General features: G+C 36.0%; 1 protein-coding gene across 2 annotated transcripts in view; it reads right to left on the bottom strand.

Annotated features, from left to right (window-relative positions):
* LOC109091757 (myotrophin) overlaps positions 1-15,255 on the bottom strand; it is a 35,939-nt gene that overhangs the window by 10,050 nt on the left and 10,634 nt on the right. The window contains exons 5-6 of one of the 2 annotated variants that reach the window (XM_042737821.1): positions 10,902-11,042; positions 2,023-2,046 (exon numbers count right to left, since the gene is read on the bottom strand). In XM_042737821.1, the coding sequence (XP_042593755.1) occupies positions 10,956-11,042 (87 nt within the window). In that variant the 3' untranslated portion in view covers positions 2,023-2,046; positions 10,902-10,955. Of the gene's footprint in view, positions 1-2,022; positions 2,057-10,901; positions 11,043-15,255 lie in introns of those variants that run through there. The other variant, XM_042737811.1, reaches the window with a different exon arrangement.

The following is a 15,255-nucleotide window of genomic DNA, read 5'->3' on the forward strand; positions in this document are numbered from 1 at the left end:
ATCTCACACAACATTCATCTGGAGAAGCAAAAGAGCATCTCTGACCCTCCGAAACGACAGAAGCTCAGCAGAAATGAAGCTCGGGCGGCGTATGAACGGCTGATCTCTAAAAGACGGAGCTGAGGAAAGGCCAGACAGCTTTATGAAGCGAAGCTTGTAGTTGCTTTAGTCGCGCTCCTGCATTTTTGTGTCTCTCCTTCAATGTTTTATGAGATTTATTTGCCCGTTTTATCAGCTGGTGAAAATCCAATCGCTTAGAAAAGTACAATAATACCTCCGAAATAATAATTAAACTGAACATGAATAAAAAGTGAAGACATGCAGCATATAAACCAAATGATAACAACAACATGGAGTTGTGTCTTTGGCTCCCAAAAGATTTTCAATGGAAAAACGCTGTGATTTAATCTTGACTTAAACTGTTTCCAGGAAAATAGCCCAGGGAAGCTTAATTCAATTCCAGTGAAACCTGAAGCATCCGTGGAGCTCATGAAGGATTGAGCCTGAAGCAAAGCAGCGTAAGACGCTTTTTTAGGTCAGAGGATGGTGTTTCCAGACAGGAAGAGAAAGCGTGCCGGAGAGATTATTCACGTTTCTGGGATCAAACGGGATTTGAATCAGGTGTGAGGTGTGACAAACGGTTATTCCTTCAGTCAAGAAGATCCTCATTAATGACCTTCCTAAAAACACACAGATCCCGAGACGGCTGGCTCCGTTCTGTCAGATTACTGTCAGTGACGAGAGAATCCTCCAAAAAGCCCATTAAGAAGTTCTGAGAAATGTCTTGTTCTTGAAAAAACTAATATTTATAGCATTTGGAACAAACGATTAGAATTAATAATAAAAACTCATATTACATCATGTTTTTCTTCCTTACAGCTTGAATGGGAGTGTGCACTTATTTAATATATTTAATATAATATAATTTATATACAATTTTTTTATATATAATTTAATTTAAATGATATACACACATACGCATGTATATACTGTATGTATGTATATATATATATATATATATATATATATATATATGTGTATATATATATATAGTAGTTCAAGGTTTAGTACTTTTATTATTAAAAGAAAATATTTATTATTAGTTAAAATTTATTTATTTTCAATCATTGTAGTGCTATGAGTTAAACTAAATGAAAATTAGAAATGCTGTCTTGGCAACTAGCTGAATTAAGTTTAGGGATTTTTATATTTTATTTTATTTTAGCTTAAGTTTACTTAATTTCAAGATTTTTTTTTATGTGATTTTAGTTTAAGTTAACTATAGTTTTTACTAAAAAAATTTAAATCATTAATACTTTGTGATTTTCTTGGGGTTTTAAATAAAATAAATAAATAATATAAAAAATAAATAACTGATATAAGAAGTTAAAAATAAAAATAATAAAAATATTTTGATATTTTTAAGCATCTTTTAACACACAAAAATAAGTGTCAACTTCTCTATTCTGTCATTTTCCTGTTTTATAGTTTTCTTTTAAAATAACAAAGACTTCGTCCACGCTGCTTCCACCACACTAGATTCATTTAAAGCATATACCACACTCTTATAGTATATACTATAAGTTTTAAATATTAGTAATGTTTTAAAGCAAAACACTGCTTTAAAATTCATAAATGATTACCCCACAATATTTACAAAATACATTTTTTAGCTTTTTAATTTTTTTGTTTCTTTATCACTGTCGCTGGACTTCTGGTACTACTTCTGTATGAATTGCTTATGAATGTGTACAGCAAAAGAGGGAAGTACAAAACAAACAAATGCGAACGACTTTTAACAGATGCAGGAAAACAGAAGTTCAGAAGTGCTGGAAAATGTCCGATGTGGCCGAGACTCATAAATATTAGTAACAGGCCAGCAACTTTCACTTCAGAGCGAGAGAGGCAGATTTAATTAATCACAAAGCCTATCTCTGCCACCAATAACAAATCTTTACTTCTTCCATTAAACTGCTGTCTCACTCTGGAGTATTTTCCTGTCATATCCGCTCAGATAAGCCCATGTGTGTGTGTGTGTGTGTGTGTGTGTGTGTTTCTCTCCAGCACAAGATCAGGTTTATTAGCGGCGCTCCAGAGATCTCCTGTATCTTATATTGCAGTGGAAACGCACCTGCTCATGGATTTTATCGGTGAGTTTGGAAGCCGCGCGACACTAAATTCATCCACAGAGGCGGAAAGTGAAGAAACCGCAGCCAGAGCAGGCATGGAGCTGCAGAGATGTCATTTCTCCAACAAACAGACCCAGAACAAACGCAGTCATTTAGAATCAGACAGTCGTGTTAGAAATTAATATCATGTCACTCAAAACCCGTATGACTTACTTTTTCCCGTAGAAAGTGGTGTGACTTACTTTGTTCTGTGTTAGTGGTGTTCTTTTCCATTCAAAACATATCTAATATAGTCTAAAATATTTGCTTATTGACAGTCAAATAAAAAAATAAAAAAATAATAGTTGCAGTTGATTTTACCTTCATTGGAAGGTAAACTCAAACTGGCACACTTGAAATTGAAGACCAAGTTAAGTGCATTGCATTGTGGGATACAGTATTAGTTTTAAATTGTAAAATTAAGTTTTTATTTTGTATATTTTGTTTTTACTTTACTTTTAAAGTTTTAGTAATTTTGATAGTTCTTTTTATTCGTTTTTTTTATATGTCATTATTGTAGTTTCATCAGTTTAAATTAATTAAAAAAAATGCTAAAATGAAATCTAAAAAACTTTATGGTTTTAGTTTTATTTCCTCCATGGAATAATAATAAAAAAATAATAATTGTGAGATAAAATATTGCAACTACCTTTTTTATTTTCATTTTTTTCCTCGCAAATCTGACCTTTTTTCTCGCAATTGCAAGTTTATAGCTCACAATTCTGACTTGTTTTTTAGAACTGCAAGAAAAGTCAGAATCGTGAGAAAAAAAATCTGAATTACGAGATAAAAGGTCACAATTACATTTTAATTACACAGACTTTTCTTCTCAGAATTGCTAGTTCATATCTTGCGATTCTGATTTTATATCTCATTTATGACCTTATTTATTTAATTAAATTTCTTTTTTTAATTACGAGAAAAGTCAAATTGTCTCATTGTCTCGCTTCTCAGTCAAGAAGTGTGTGTGATGAGACCCCAGTGAGCCTCTGTCTACTTACACAACATTTTTAGGCCTAATCGCCACTTCCTTTATACAAAGACACCTTGTTTTGACCAAATTAGAATTCAACCACAATTAGACCTCGCAGCATCTCACTAGAGTTTAGAATCAGACAGGTGCAGAAGGTTCGCTGTGAGCTCCAGACACTAATCATCAGCTCTCCTCAGCTTGCCGGTCATGTAGCAGAGGGTCTCATTAGCCGAGAGACATCCTGGCATCGTGTTATATTTTAAGGAAGCCAATTGGGAAATGATGAAGAGCTCAGCAGCGCCTCCTCATCACAGCAATAAACAAGATGCCATAAGACGTCGTTACGCCACACAACAAAGATCAGTGCATTAAAAACGTCTGGGCGAGTGAAATGCAGCTCAATCAATACCGTAATGTGCATTTCGACCCCAAAAATAATCAATTCTCAGTTAGCGTCCCGGTGCAGGACTGCGAGAGGGACTGGAAATCTGTTCATTTATCATGGGCTCTGTGACGCTGGGACGCTCAAGGCTGTCAGATATGTTGTACCCGGCAGCTCTCTGATTACAATCACTGTTTCCAACTTCACTTCTCAGCTCTCTAACTGCAGATCGAGCCATAAAACCCGCCTGTATGTCTATACTGTGATTACAGAGAGGAGAACAGCAGCTGGAGAGAAGCGTCGAGGAATATTCTGCATTAAATCAGGAGGAGAACAGAACGATAAAGTGTTAACTTTACTACCGTCTTCATGAAGAACCTTTCCAATCCACAATAGTGGACAAGTATGGAAGCCTGTTTCTGCCAAAGAATAAAAAAATTAAATAAATAAATAAAAATTAATTGCATCCTTTTTACTTGCAATTTTGAGTTTATTTCCTACAATTCAGATTTTTTTCAGAGAATTGTGAGATACAAGCACAGAATTGTGAAATTCAATTCTTAGAAAAAAAAAGTCTGAATAGTGAGATAAAAACAACTCGAACCGATTTTTTCTCAGAATTCAGAGTTTACATTTTTGCAACTTTTTGTTTCCGCCACGAAATAAAAAATAATGAAGGTAACTGCAACTTCTGACACACTTTCATAATTTCAAGTTTATATCACACAATTCTGAATTTTGGCTTCTCAGAATTGCGAGTTTATATCTAGTTAGAAACTTACAATTGCAAGTTAACATCTAAATTTTTTTCAGACTTTTTTCCTCAGAATTGCAAGAAACAAAGTCCGAATCGTGAGATATTAATTCAGAATTGTAAAAAAGCTAAAAAAAAAAGCTGTAATTACGGTTTACATTTTTTTTATTCTGTGGCAGAAACGGGCTTCCATAGAAACAAGTTTTTTAGATTATTATAACGTTCTTCACACCAAGAAAAAATGATTCTTTAAAGCAATAAGCCCCGCGCAGTGAATTTATAACAGCGAAGGGGCGTTGTTAGGCACGAAGTGTAGTGACTAAAAACCCTCTTAGCTGTTATAAATTCACTGTAAACCACAGCTTCACGGGGCTTACCGCTTTTATAAAACAGTTATTCCATATACGTAGTAAGGTTTCACAGAATAAAACAGAGCAAATAAAGTGTAATGATATTAATAAAAACAGTATTCTTCCACCAAACAAAGTAGTTCCTCAGAAACACTTGTGGTTGCAACAAAGTGGTTGCCGAGCAACACGCAGAAGTAAACAAAGGTGTGTGTTACTTTGTAGAGTAATTAACAACAGCTTTGAACACGGCTCAACCAATCAGAATCAAGGACCGGAACTATAGATCCCTGAGAGGTTCTTCAAAGGAATCACTGTAAAAACCCTCTTTTTGAACCTTTATTTTTGAGAGTGTAATATCATTCTCTTCTGCTCTGATACAGAACATCTAGCAGGTCTGATAAGACTGAAATAACGGCAGGATATTGCATGCATCTCTATCTGACAGCCGAGGGACTTTTCTCTCTGGACCCTCCACATTATTTGTCTCAAACTCAATATATGCCCCTTCTTGCAGGTTCCCCCGAACATCTGTCGCTCTGACAGCAGACTGATTGTTGTTTCCATCTCAGATGCAGCAGAACTCTTGGTCTCTGAGAACAGAATAAAGGTTAGCGATGCTTCAGCAGGCCCACTTCCTCTACAGCCGCCAAACTATTTAGAGAGACTCACCATTCCAGCGAAAACAAACAAAGATCCAAGACTTCAGTTCCTATTCCGGGATTTGCTCCATTCGCAGCTCCAAAAGTCCTCCCAATCTGTAGCTCTGCTCCAAATCCTAGTCAGCTCCTGTGCTGTTTACTGTCTACATAGGCAGCACACTAACTGACATGCAACGCAGCTAACAGAAATGTTCTTCCAGTATGTTCATCATCTGGTGATAAAAAACTTTAACCTATCAATCAGAGACAGAAGGCATGCAACAGATTGTGTGCGACAGATTTAACAGCAAAGTTTGACATTTAGAGCCCTTATAATGATTTCTTTTTCTGCTTCCTACTATTTAAAACAGACTTTAAAGCTGTAGTGCACCTGTGCCCCCTTAAAATCCTGCCTACCTAGGCGGCTCACTAGGTTTTTGAGCAGGTAGATGTTAGTAAGACTATCAGTGTGAAGCGTAGAGCGCAGGCCGCCCCCTCAGCTCATTACCCAGAATGCAGCAGTGCTCGTCTACATATCGGCAGCAGTGATAAATCCTCTTTTATTTGCAATTAAACTCCCCTTAATAGCAGTCTAGTGGTCATCGATTTCTCCAGATGAGGAGGACGGACTCTGTGATCGGGAGGAAAGAGGGAAATTTCACAGCATGTTTCCTTCGGATCTACTTCACACACACACACACACACACACACACACACACCCACACACACACACACACACACACACACACACACACACACACACACACACACACACACACACACACACACTCGCTCTGGACTGAAGCTTAATTAAAGTGGGCTTTAGAAGTTCTCTGTACTAAAGCCATACGCGCTAATATGACCACAAACATCATATTTGCTCGGCCTGTTCTCTTGACCTTTTATGAATCCTGGTTAAAGAGGAACCGAAACAACACACAGGTTTATTTTAAATCAAGAAAATCCCAATTTCAAGCACTACTGAAATATAAAAATTGGTGTAGGATTCATTTTGAAACTATTTTCACTCAAGAAAAGACAGCAGATAAAACCACAGTAAGGATCGCGGTAATACCACAATATTTTCATATTCACCGTGGTATTTACAAGGTACTTTTAAGAAGATTGCACTACCATGGTACAAGTAGAAAAAAACATGGTAGTACCATCTGATTATTGTCTGATAAGTGTCTTAAAATCTTAACCACCGGTTGATTTTTTCATTTTATAAATTGATTGCAATATTTTGATGAGTTAAAGTCATGGAGTTTAATGATCATATCATATTTGAAACACTATGGTATTTAAATATGGTAATCATTCCGTACCACGTTATTACCGCGGTACATAATGAAAGAGGAAGGCCTGTTGGTCATAATTGCGAATACAAAGACAAATAACAATAATCAAGGTAATTTGGATTTGATCCTTCATTAAGCACAATTTCAGGGTAGCTGATCACGAGCCGTGGCTCTGTATGGAGTCACGGTGGCATCCGTATTAAGACAGACAGGAAGTGAACGTGCATGCACTAATTAGCACAGCTGGCGATTCTGTCAGTAATGCATACAGCGGTCACGTGCCACGAGATTCGGTCTGGAATATGAGCGTATGGCACAGCATAGCCATTTATTTCTTCAAAAGTGAGATAAGATGTGTAATAGTATGCAGGTAGAAGCAGTGTGGCTCTCGGCCATCAGAAGAAATCTGTCTATTTAGGGATGAAGTATAGGTTTGGCTTTAAGGATTTGGATGGGTTTGCTGATAAATGAGTAAGTGTGAGATAGATGGGGAGAGAGTGTGTTACACAACACATCATGGTGTGGGAGGAGAAGTTGTGGGGGAAGTTAGTGTCAGACGGCCACCTGTGCACTAAAAAGTGAACTAAAAATAGTAGACAAACATGCGCACTAGTAGTACTCTCTATTGCAGCGCTTCTCAGCCTTTCCCCTACACATTAGTGTACGCCTCCCATCAAATAAAACCTAGACTAATCGTCTTCACTGAATATTACAGTTATTATTATTTCATGTTTATATTTACAGTTCCATTCAAATGAATGAAATCATTACGATTTTATTCAAGGATCCTATAAACTGATCAAAAAAGACTGAAGTATTTATTTATTTATTTTTTTACAGTGAATTGTTTTAAAATAAGTGAGTTTTTAAGCACGTGATTTTCAGAGTTGCAGCTTTGGTGATGATGAAATTCGCCTAAAATTAAAAAAGAAAAAAATGATAAAAATCCCGTTTAGAATTGATCCATTTTTACAGAAGAGATTTTAGTGTGTTCTTCCAGAACTCTTCAACTCTTTTTATTGCTGTGATATGACTGTTTTCAATTAGCTTTCAGTGAAAAATTATAATATTTATCCCTTAGTTTTAAAAAACAAGACTTAATTTTTTTTCTGACATAGTGGAGATGGTAATTTTAGAGGGTAAATACCACATTTAAACATGCAAATGGAAGAAATGTAACATTTTGTAACAATGTAACACATGCAAAACATCAAAGAAACCTAAGACAGCTCTGTCCTGATTTATATCTTCGTTATGAGTTCATTAAATTTACAATCTTGCTTTTTTTTTGTCAGTGTGGTGTGCCAGCTATAATAATAATAATAAGAAATCTTTCTTGAGCAGCAATCAGCATGATTTCTGAAAGCTGAGAGGAAAACACATTTAATACATTCAAAGCAGTTCTTTCAGATTGTAGATCTGCTGTTTTTACAATAGGCCTATTTTTTGATAAAACAAATGCAATTGAGCAGAAGAGATTTTCTTTCTTTTTTTTTTTTTGAATAGTGGTGTATATTAAAGACTATATCTCATCTATAATATATATTTTAAAAGCATGTGTTTTAACCTATATATAACATTTAAAAATATGTCATTGAATGCAACATGACATTCTTGACATTTGATGTGACTGGACTTGAAATATCATCATCATCAGTTTCCCAAGAAGCAAAACAACATTTATGAGCACTGAGTAAACTCTTTAGAAACTTGGCATTCAAGCCAACCGCAGCCGATTAGCATCCAAAAAGCATTCATATAAATTTTTCTAAAACAAGAAAGCATACCGTGTTTTACTGTGTCTAAAAACGACCCTGTTGAGAAACACTTCTCTGTTGGATTCATTTAGAAATTCTGCTGAAAAACTTGATTGTGCTGCCAAAAAAAGGCATTTCCAAGTAAAACACTGAATGAGGAATTAAAAACAATGACTTAAACTGAAGTCAGGCACAGAGAGGAAAGTCACAGGTGGAGGAAGTTATCACATTCTGATAAAATAGCTTCTTCTGAACACATCCCGGAGTAATTCGCTCAGGGTAATGTGTATTAAGACAGTAAACAGAGTGCCTTTAGACTTGATGTTGACTTGCGGACTGATGTGTTTATCGTGATTCTTCCACCCTTCACATATCGAGCACGTTCACCGTTAAAGACAAATCAAAACGAGCTGTTTTATATTCACGGACAGTAGCTGTTTTATATTCACAGACCGTCGGTGAAATTTTTCGGTTAGTTGTGCAGCACCTGAGTAATTGATTTCTTTCTGTTGTGACAGTGACAAAGGTCTGAGACTCACCGAGTGGATCAGTAATTAACAAAAGCACTTAATTAAAGGAAAAAAAAACCCACAGTGACCACAAGTGTGTTCATAATAAAATCCCTGCCAACACACGCGCTTGTTTCAGTGTATTACTCAAGACATCTCATAGACTTGCAGTGTTTTTATATCAGGTGTTGATAATATCACCAAATTTAACACTTTACAATACAGCATTAGGCAACATTAACTAACATTAATATTTATAAAACAATTAGTAAAATTATATATATATAGCCAATTCTACTTTATTGCAAAGTGCTACAAGTTATTTTAATGATTAAAAAATAAAAAGGAACTTGAAAAATAAAGTAAATATAAAAAGTGAATGAAAAACAGTGTTGTCATAAATGAAAATAATTATTTTTAAGGGGTAACACACATTTATAGGTATATGTTATTAAGCTATCTATCTATATTCGTCAAACAATAATACAAATATCATATACGAATAAAATTATATTTATATATAATTGATATATAATAATATAAATGTATTCAAAATAAAACAAACAAAAAATATCTTAAATGCATACTTAATATAAATGTATTAAATAGTAATAAATAACATTTATATATATATATTCATCGAACAACAAAAATATATGAATAAAATTGTACTTATAATTAATATATAATTATATTTAATATTAATGTATTAAATTATGGACTATGTATACATATATACACACATATAAATGTATTCAAAATAAACAAAAATAACTTAAATGCATTTTTAATATAAATATATTAAATAGTACTAAAAAACATTCATTTATATATATTCATTGAACAACAAAAATATATGAAACATTTTACTAATATATAATATATAATTATAATATTTAATATTAATGTATTAAATAATAAACTATATACATAAATGTATTTAAAATAAACAAAAATAACTTGCATACTTAAATGTATTAAATAGCAATAAACAATATTTATATATATATTTATTCATCGAACAACAAAAATATATGAATAAAAATTTTACTTATACATAAATAATATATAAATATATAATAATAATATTTAATATTAATGCATTAAATAATAAACTATATATATATATATATATATATATATATATATATATATATATACACACTCATAATTATACATACATATAAAACTTTACAAATCTGACAAAATCAAACTGATCATTTGAAATAGTTTTATTTGTTTGTTTATTTTTTTGTTTTCAAAGGGACTTTTTCACAACAACAGCAGATATGGATGTTTTAAATGCTCATTCGCTGATCGATGTGAATTTCAGTTCAAGACTATTGAGAAGCTAAAACACCATCATGCACAGAGAGAGAGAGAAAGAGAGAGAGACGGCCTAAAAGAGTGAGAGAATCTGGAGAGGGTGACATCTCAGGAGTGAGACGTGTCCCCAGACAGAGTAAGACACGTCCTGCTGGAGACAGAGAGACACAGACAGGCTTCAACAAACCTGTTTAACACTCTACAAGCACACAGCAGCTGAGAATCCGTTTATTTTTGCCACAACAACAAAATCAAAGGGGCACTAAAGCAAATGTGCGCGTCAGCAGAACGATTCAAGCATCTGTAATATTTGTTCTTTGAGCATCTAATGCGACGGAAACATCGTTGAGCTGAAGGAGGGAAAGCTCGGGCAGGAGAACTTTATGAACTATACAAGCCACTCGTTTCTAATTAACAGTCTGAAAAATAAACGTACACGTTATCATTCCTCATCATCACACACTCGCTCACTCGCTGTAGTTTGTAGTGTTAGTTATGTGTTTAGTGGTGTTAGACAGGACTTCCCATTGGTCCTTATGGGAGGCATGAGTGACAGGTCCATCGGCCAATGGCTGACTCTGATCAACTAGAGGGGAAATTAAGCCCCTCCCCAAAATCAAATAAAAAAGACATGGAGGAAAACAAAACAAAAGGAAACCTAGATGAGCTGCAGCAGCGGGGAGCTGGTGGAGACAGAGGGGTGCGGACAGTGTGTGTGTGTTTTTTTTTTTTTTTTTTTTTTTTTGCTGGATCCAGTGGTTGTGGTCAGAACCTCTCCGCTGCCGGCAGCGTCCGACTCACTTCAGTAGATCTCTGATGGCCTCGCTCTCGGCCGCCTCGAACGCGCTGAGACCATCCGGACCTTTCCGTTCCTTATCAGCACCCTGGAGGAACACACACACACACAGATTAAAACACACAAGTCCTGCAGCAGAAACATAAACACACACACTTGCATTCATTCTTATAAACACACAGGTTCACATGCGGGGTGTGTGTGTGTGTGTGTGTGTATTCGAGCGCTGAGACGAGATTGAGACACACTTACACAACACTGCGGTGATTCAAGACCAAACCATTCTTACACACACACACACACACACACACACACACACACACACACACACACACACACACAGTTACACAAGGCTCTAGTACACAAAACAACCACACTATTACACAACACTAAGGTATACAACATAACATTTTATTATCTTAAAAAAAAAAATTGTACAAAATAATTTTCTGTGATTTTTCTGATAATAGTTGTGATTGCGGAATATTAAAAAATACCCAGGTTTGCAGCGCTTCTTTGTATATTATTCATTTAATAAAATAAAATTAAATCCTTTCATAGTCAAAACTGTTTTTATTTTGGTAAACAATTAACAATTGTGATATTGTAAGGGAAAAAAGCTCCAAGTGTGATGTGCTTGTTTGTAGAGCTGCACAATTTGTCCAAAAAAAATGTGTGATTATATATTTATAACTATATTATTATTGTTGTTGTTGTTGTCACTAAATAAAATATTAAAAATCTTGTTTTTTTCGGTATAACTGTAAAATTACAATACTAGTATTTTTTATTAATTTAATGAAATCACAGCCTTTCATATTCAGCAAGTCATGTCACTTTTTTAAAAAAAATTGTGCATCTCAACTTCCAGGCGTCAGGGTTCACCAGAGAGTTTATATAAATTTCCACATCATCAGGCTGCTACAGCCTGCATTTTAGAGCAAGAAAAAGTTGCATTTATTTGCATTGCTTGTTCAGTGTCCATCCTATAAAAGCATTTCATTGAGAAAGAAAGTTACTCCTGACAAAAATAGTTTTCTCATAACTACGGATGTAACGATTAACTGCAAGCAGGTCTAAAATCTATTCAAATATGTGGCGATTCAAATCAGTTGAGACGCCAAATAAATTGCAATTCAATTGTAGTAGGAGTTTATATGAATGTATCTCTGAGGGGAACTGACTGTCTTTAGAAAGGTTTACGTGGTATTTTCTTTTCATCTTGCCTCTGTACGATGCATATTAAAGTAGTGTTCATAAGCGCAGCGCTGCTTTGTTTACAGCGGTAACCAAGGAAACACTGGATCATTGCTGTTCACAAGCGCAGAGCTGGTTTGTTTACAGCGGTAACCAAGGAAACACTGTATCACTGCTGTTCATAAGCACATCGCTGGTTTGTTTACAGCGGTAACCAAGGAAACACTGTATCATTCCTCTTCACAAGCGCAGAGCTGGTTTGTTTACAGCGGTAACCAAGGAAACACTGGATCATTGCTGTTCACAAGCACAGAGCTGGTTTGTTTACAGCGGTAACCAAGGAAACACTGGATCATTGCTGTTCACAAGCGCTGCGCTGGTTTGTTTACAGCGGTAACCAAGGAAACACTGGATCATTGCTGTTCACAAGCGCTGCGCTGGTTTGTTTACAGCGGTAACCAAGGAAACACTGGATCATTGCTGTTCACGCGCTGGTTTGTTTACAGCGGTAACCAAGGAAACACTAGGTGTTTCTCAATGTCAAGGATGCTTCTTTGGCAGGACTGGTCCTTCCAAGTCACTTCCTTCAGAGGCTAGATAAGGCTCCTCTTTAGCATTCGGAGAACACGTAATTGGAACAGGCTAGCAAGTGCACGTCATTACGTCAGTGAAAAGGTCCGCTTTTGGTGCTTATCGCAAGCCGTTTTAGCATTTAAAACTTAAATGGAGTTTTGACTAGTCATAAAGAGAAAGCTATGAATAACGCTGTGAATGGTATAATGGTATGATGGTATAATATTAACGTTAAATTACTTTGGACAACTTAACTAGTTATTTATAAAAGAAATGCCGGTGACGGCAACCAAGCTAACAATTGTTAAATGACAGGTCAGGTTCAGTTAGCCATCAATAACGTAATTTGTATTTGTATAATTTATAAAATCAATATGGTAGTAATTTGTACTGGCATTCAAATGTTAAATTTTACTTATATTTACTACAGTTATAACAAATGTTGGTAATGTAAATAGACTTACATTTGAAAGCATATTGCCCCGTTAACGCTCCAACTCCGCTAACGTCCGACATTTTTGAATTTTTTTAACAAGATAGCAAAGCTGCGCGCATAGGATTGTGGGTAATTTGAAAGCGCAAAGAGCGCGAAGGCTACACATATGCATCCTTTCCTGTATATGGGATATTTTTCGAATGAAGGACTCAGTCCTTGATTGAAATTCCTCGACATTTGGAACAGTCCTTCGACGGATGTCGATGACGTAGCATCCTCGAAATTCTGGCTTCCGAGGATCCTTCCTTGACATTGAGAAACGCCTACTGTATCGTTGCTCTTCACAAGCGCAGCGCTGGTTTGTTTACAGCGGTAACCAAGGAAACACTGTATCATTCCTCTTCACAAGTGCAGCGCTGGTTTGTTTACAGCAGTAACCAAGGAAACACTGTATCATTCCTCTTCACAAGTGCAGCGCTGGTTTGTTTACAGCAGTAACCAAGGAAACACTGTATCATTCCTCTTCACAAGTGCAGCGCTGGTTTGTTTACAGCAGTAACCAAGGAAACACTGTATCATTCCTCTTCACAAGTGCAGCGCTGGTTTGTTTACAGCAGTAACCAAGGAAACACTGTATCATTCCTCTTCACAAGTGCAGCGCTGGTTTGTTTACAGCGGTAACCAAGGAAACACTGTATCATTCCTCTTCACAAGTGCAGCGCTGGTTTGTTTACAGCAGTAACCAAGGAAACACTGTATCGTTGCAGTTCATAAGCGCTGCACTGGTTTGTTTACAGTAGTAACCAAGGAAACACTATCACTGCTGTTCATCAGTGCCACCTGCTGTCAGAGAGTGAATCTGTGTCTCATTCAGCTCGACTGCAGTTTCGTTCAGATATGTTTTATGTAGTTTCACAAAACTAAAGTTAGACATGATACAGTCTAATTTAGATTAAAAACTAATCATGCTGCATCTTTGTTTGGATCATGATTAAAATCCAGTGGTTGCCTCCAATTTTAAATGGAAAGAGCACAGTCAAAGCCTTAGTTTGGTCATATTAAGAGAATTCTTTTATTTGTGCGACTAATTTCAATTTAGTCTTTGTTATATTTAAATTTCACAAAGAAACGTGCAGCAATAGCCTAATAAAATGACGTCTTTTCATTTACCATGTAATGTCTTCAATCTCATGTTGTAAAGAAAATTGTGAAAAAAAATCGAATTGTGAGTTGAGTGAATCGTTACATCCCTACTCATAACCTATGAAAAATGTAAGTTTTACAGTCAAGCGAGCACTAAAATATTGACGTCTTGTGCTGCTTCTCCCTTCAACAAATAAAGCAGCTCAGAGAAACACGTCAGAAGACAGGTTCTGTGTGAACGGCCCCCAATTCTGCGGTTCCATCCAGAGCAATCAGACTTCACACCGTTAGTCAAAGTTCTGCTAGCTTTCACACGACCCAACATTATTCAAGAAATAAAGAACAATTTACAGCAGATTAGCCTTCCACCCGAGCAATAAGAGCTGATTACGCCGTTATTGAGTAACAGCGAATCTCATGCATAATCTACAGGAGTCGGACCTGCGGGGCCCCTCAAACACAAGAGTAATCCTTTACAGAAATATTACCCTGCGGGTGGATCGATGCAGCGTATTGATCGTCACTGTGGATGTGGACTGAATTATTCCTCTTTACACACAGGTCAGAGTCTGAGGGGAGTCTGCAGTCACAGCTTTACTCTGAACTCACTCAGCTTCAGCGGCTGAAAGACAAGGCCATCAAACATCTCAGGAGCCATCGATTTCTTCATTCACTTGCAGAGAAAACACCAGCGGGCACCGAACACACACCACTTCATTCTTTAGTTTCACATCTCTCAGCGCATAATAAACGTCTGTTCAGCTCGTCGTTGGTTCGCTGCGCTGTGGTCAGTGCTGATGCACGCTGGGTAGAAACTCATGAATCCAGATACTGACCCTGTGCTGTACACATGATAACTCAATGCAACAATCATATCAGCATTAATAAAAGTTTGATGCAAGTAGATGGTGATGATCATAATTCAAACTTTCCTCTTTACAAATCATCTACT

This window comes from Cyprinus carpio, chromosome A4 (assembly GCF_018340385.1).
Source record: "Cyprinus carpio isolate SPL01 chromosome A4, ASM1834038v1, whole genome shotgun sequence".
Taxonomy (NCBI): domain Eukaryota; kingdom Metazoa; phylum Chordata; class Actinopteri; order Cypriniformes; family Cyprinidae; genus Cyprinus; species Cyprinus carpio.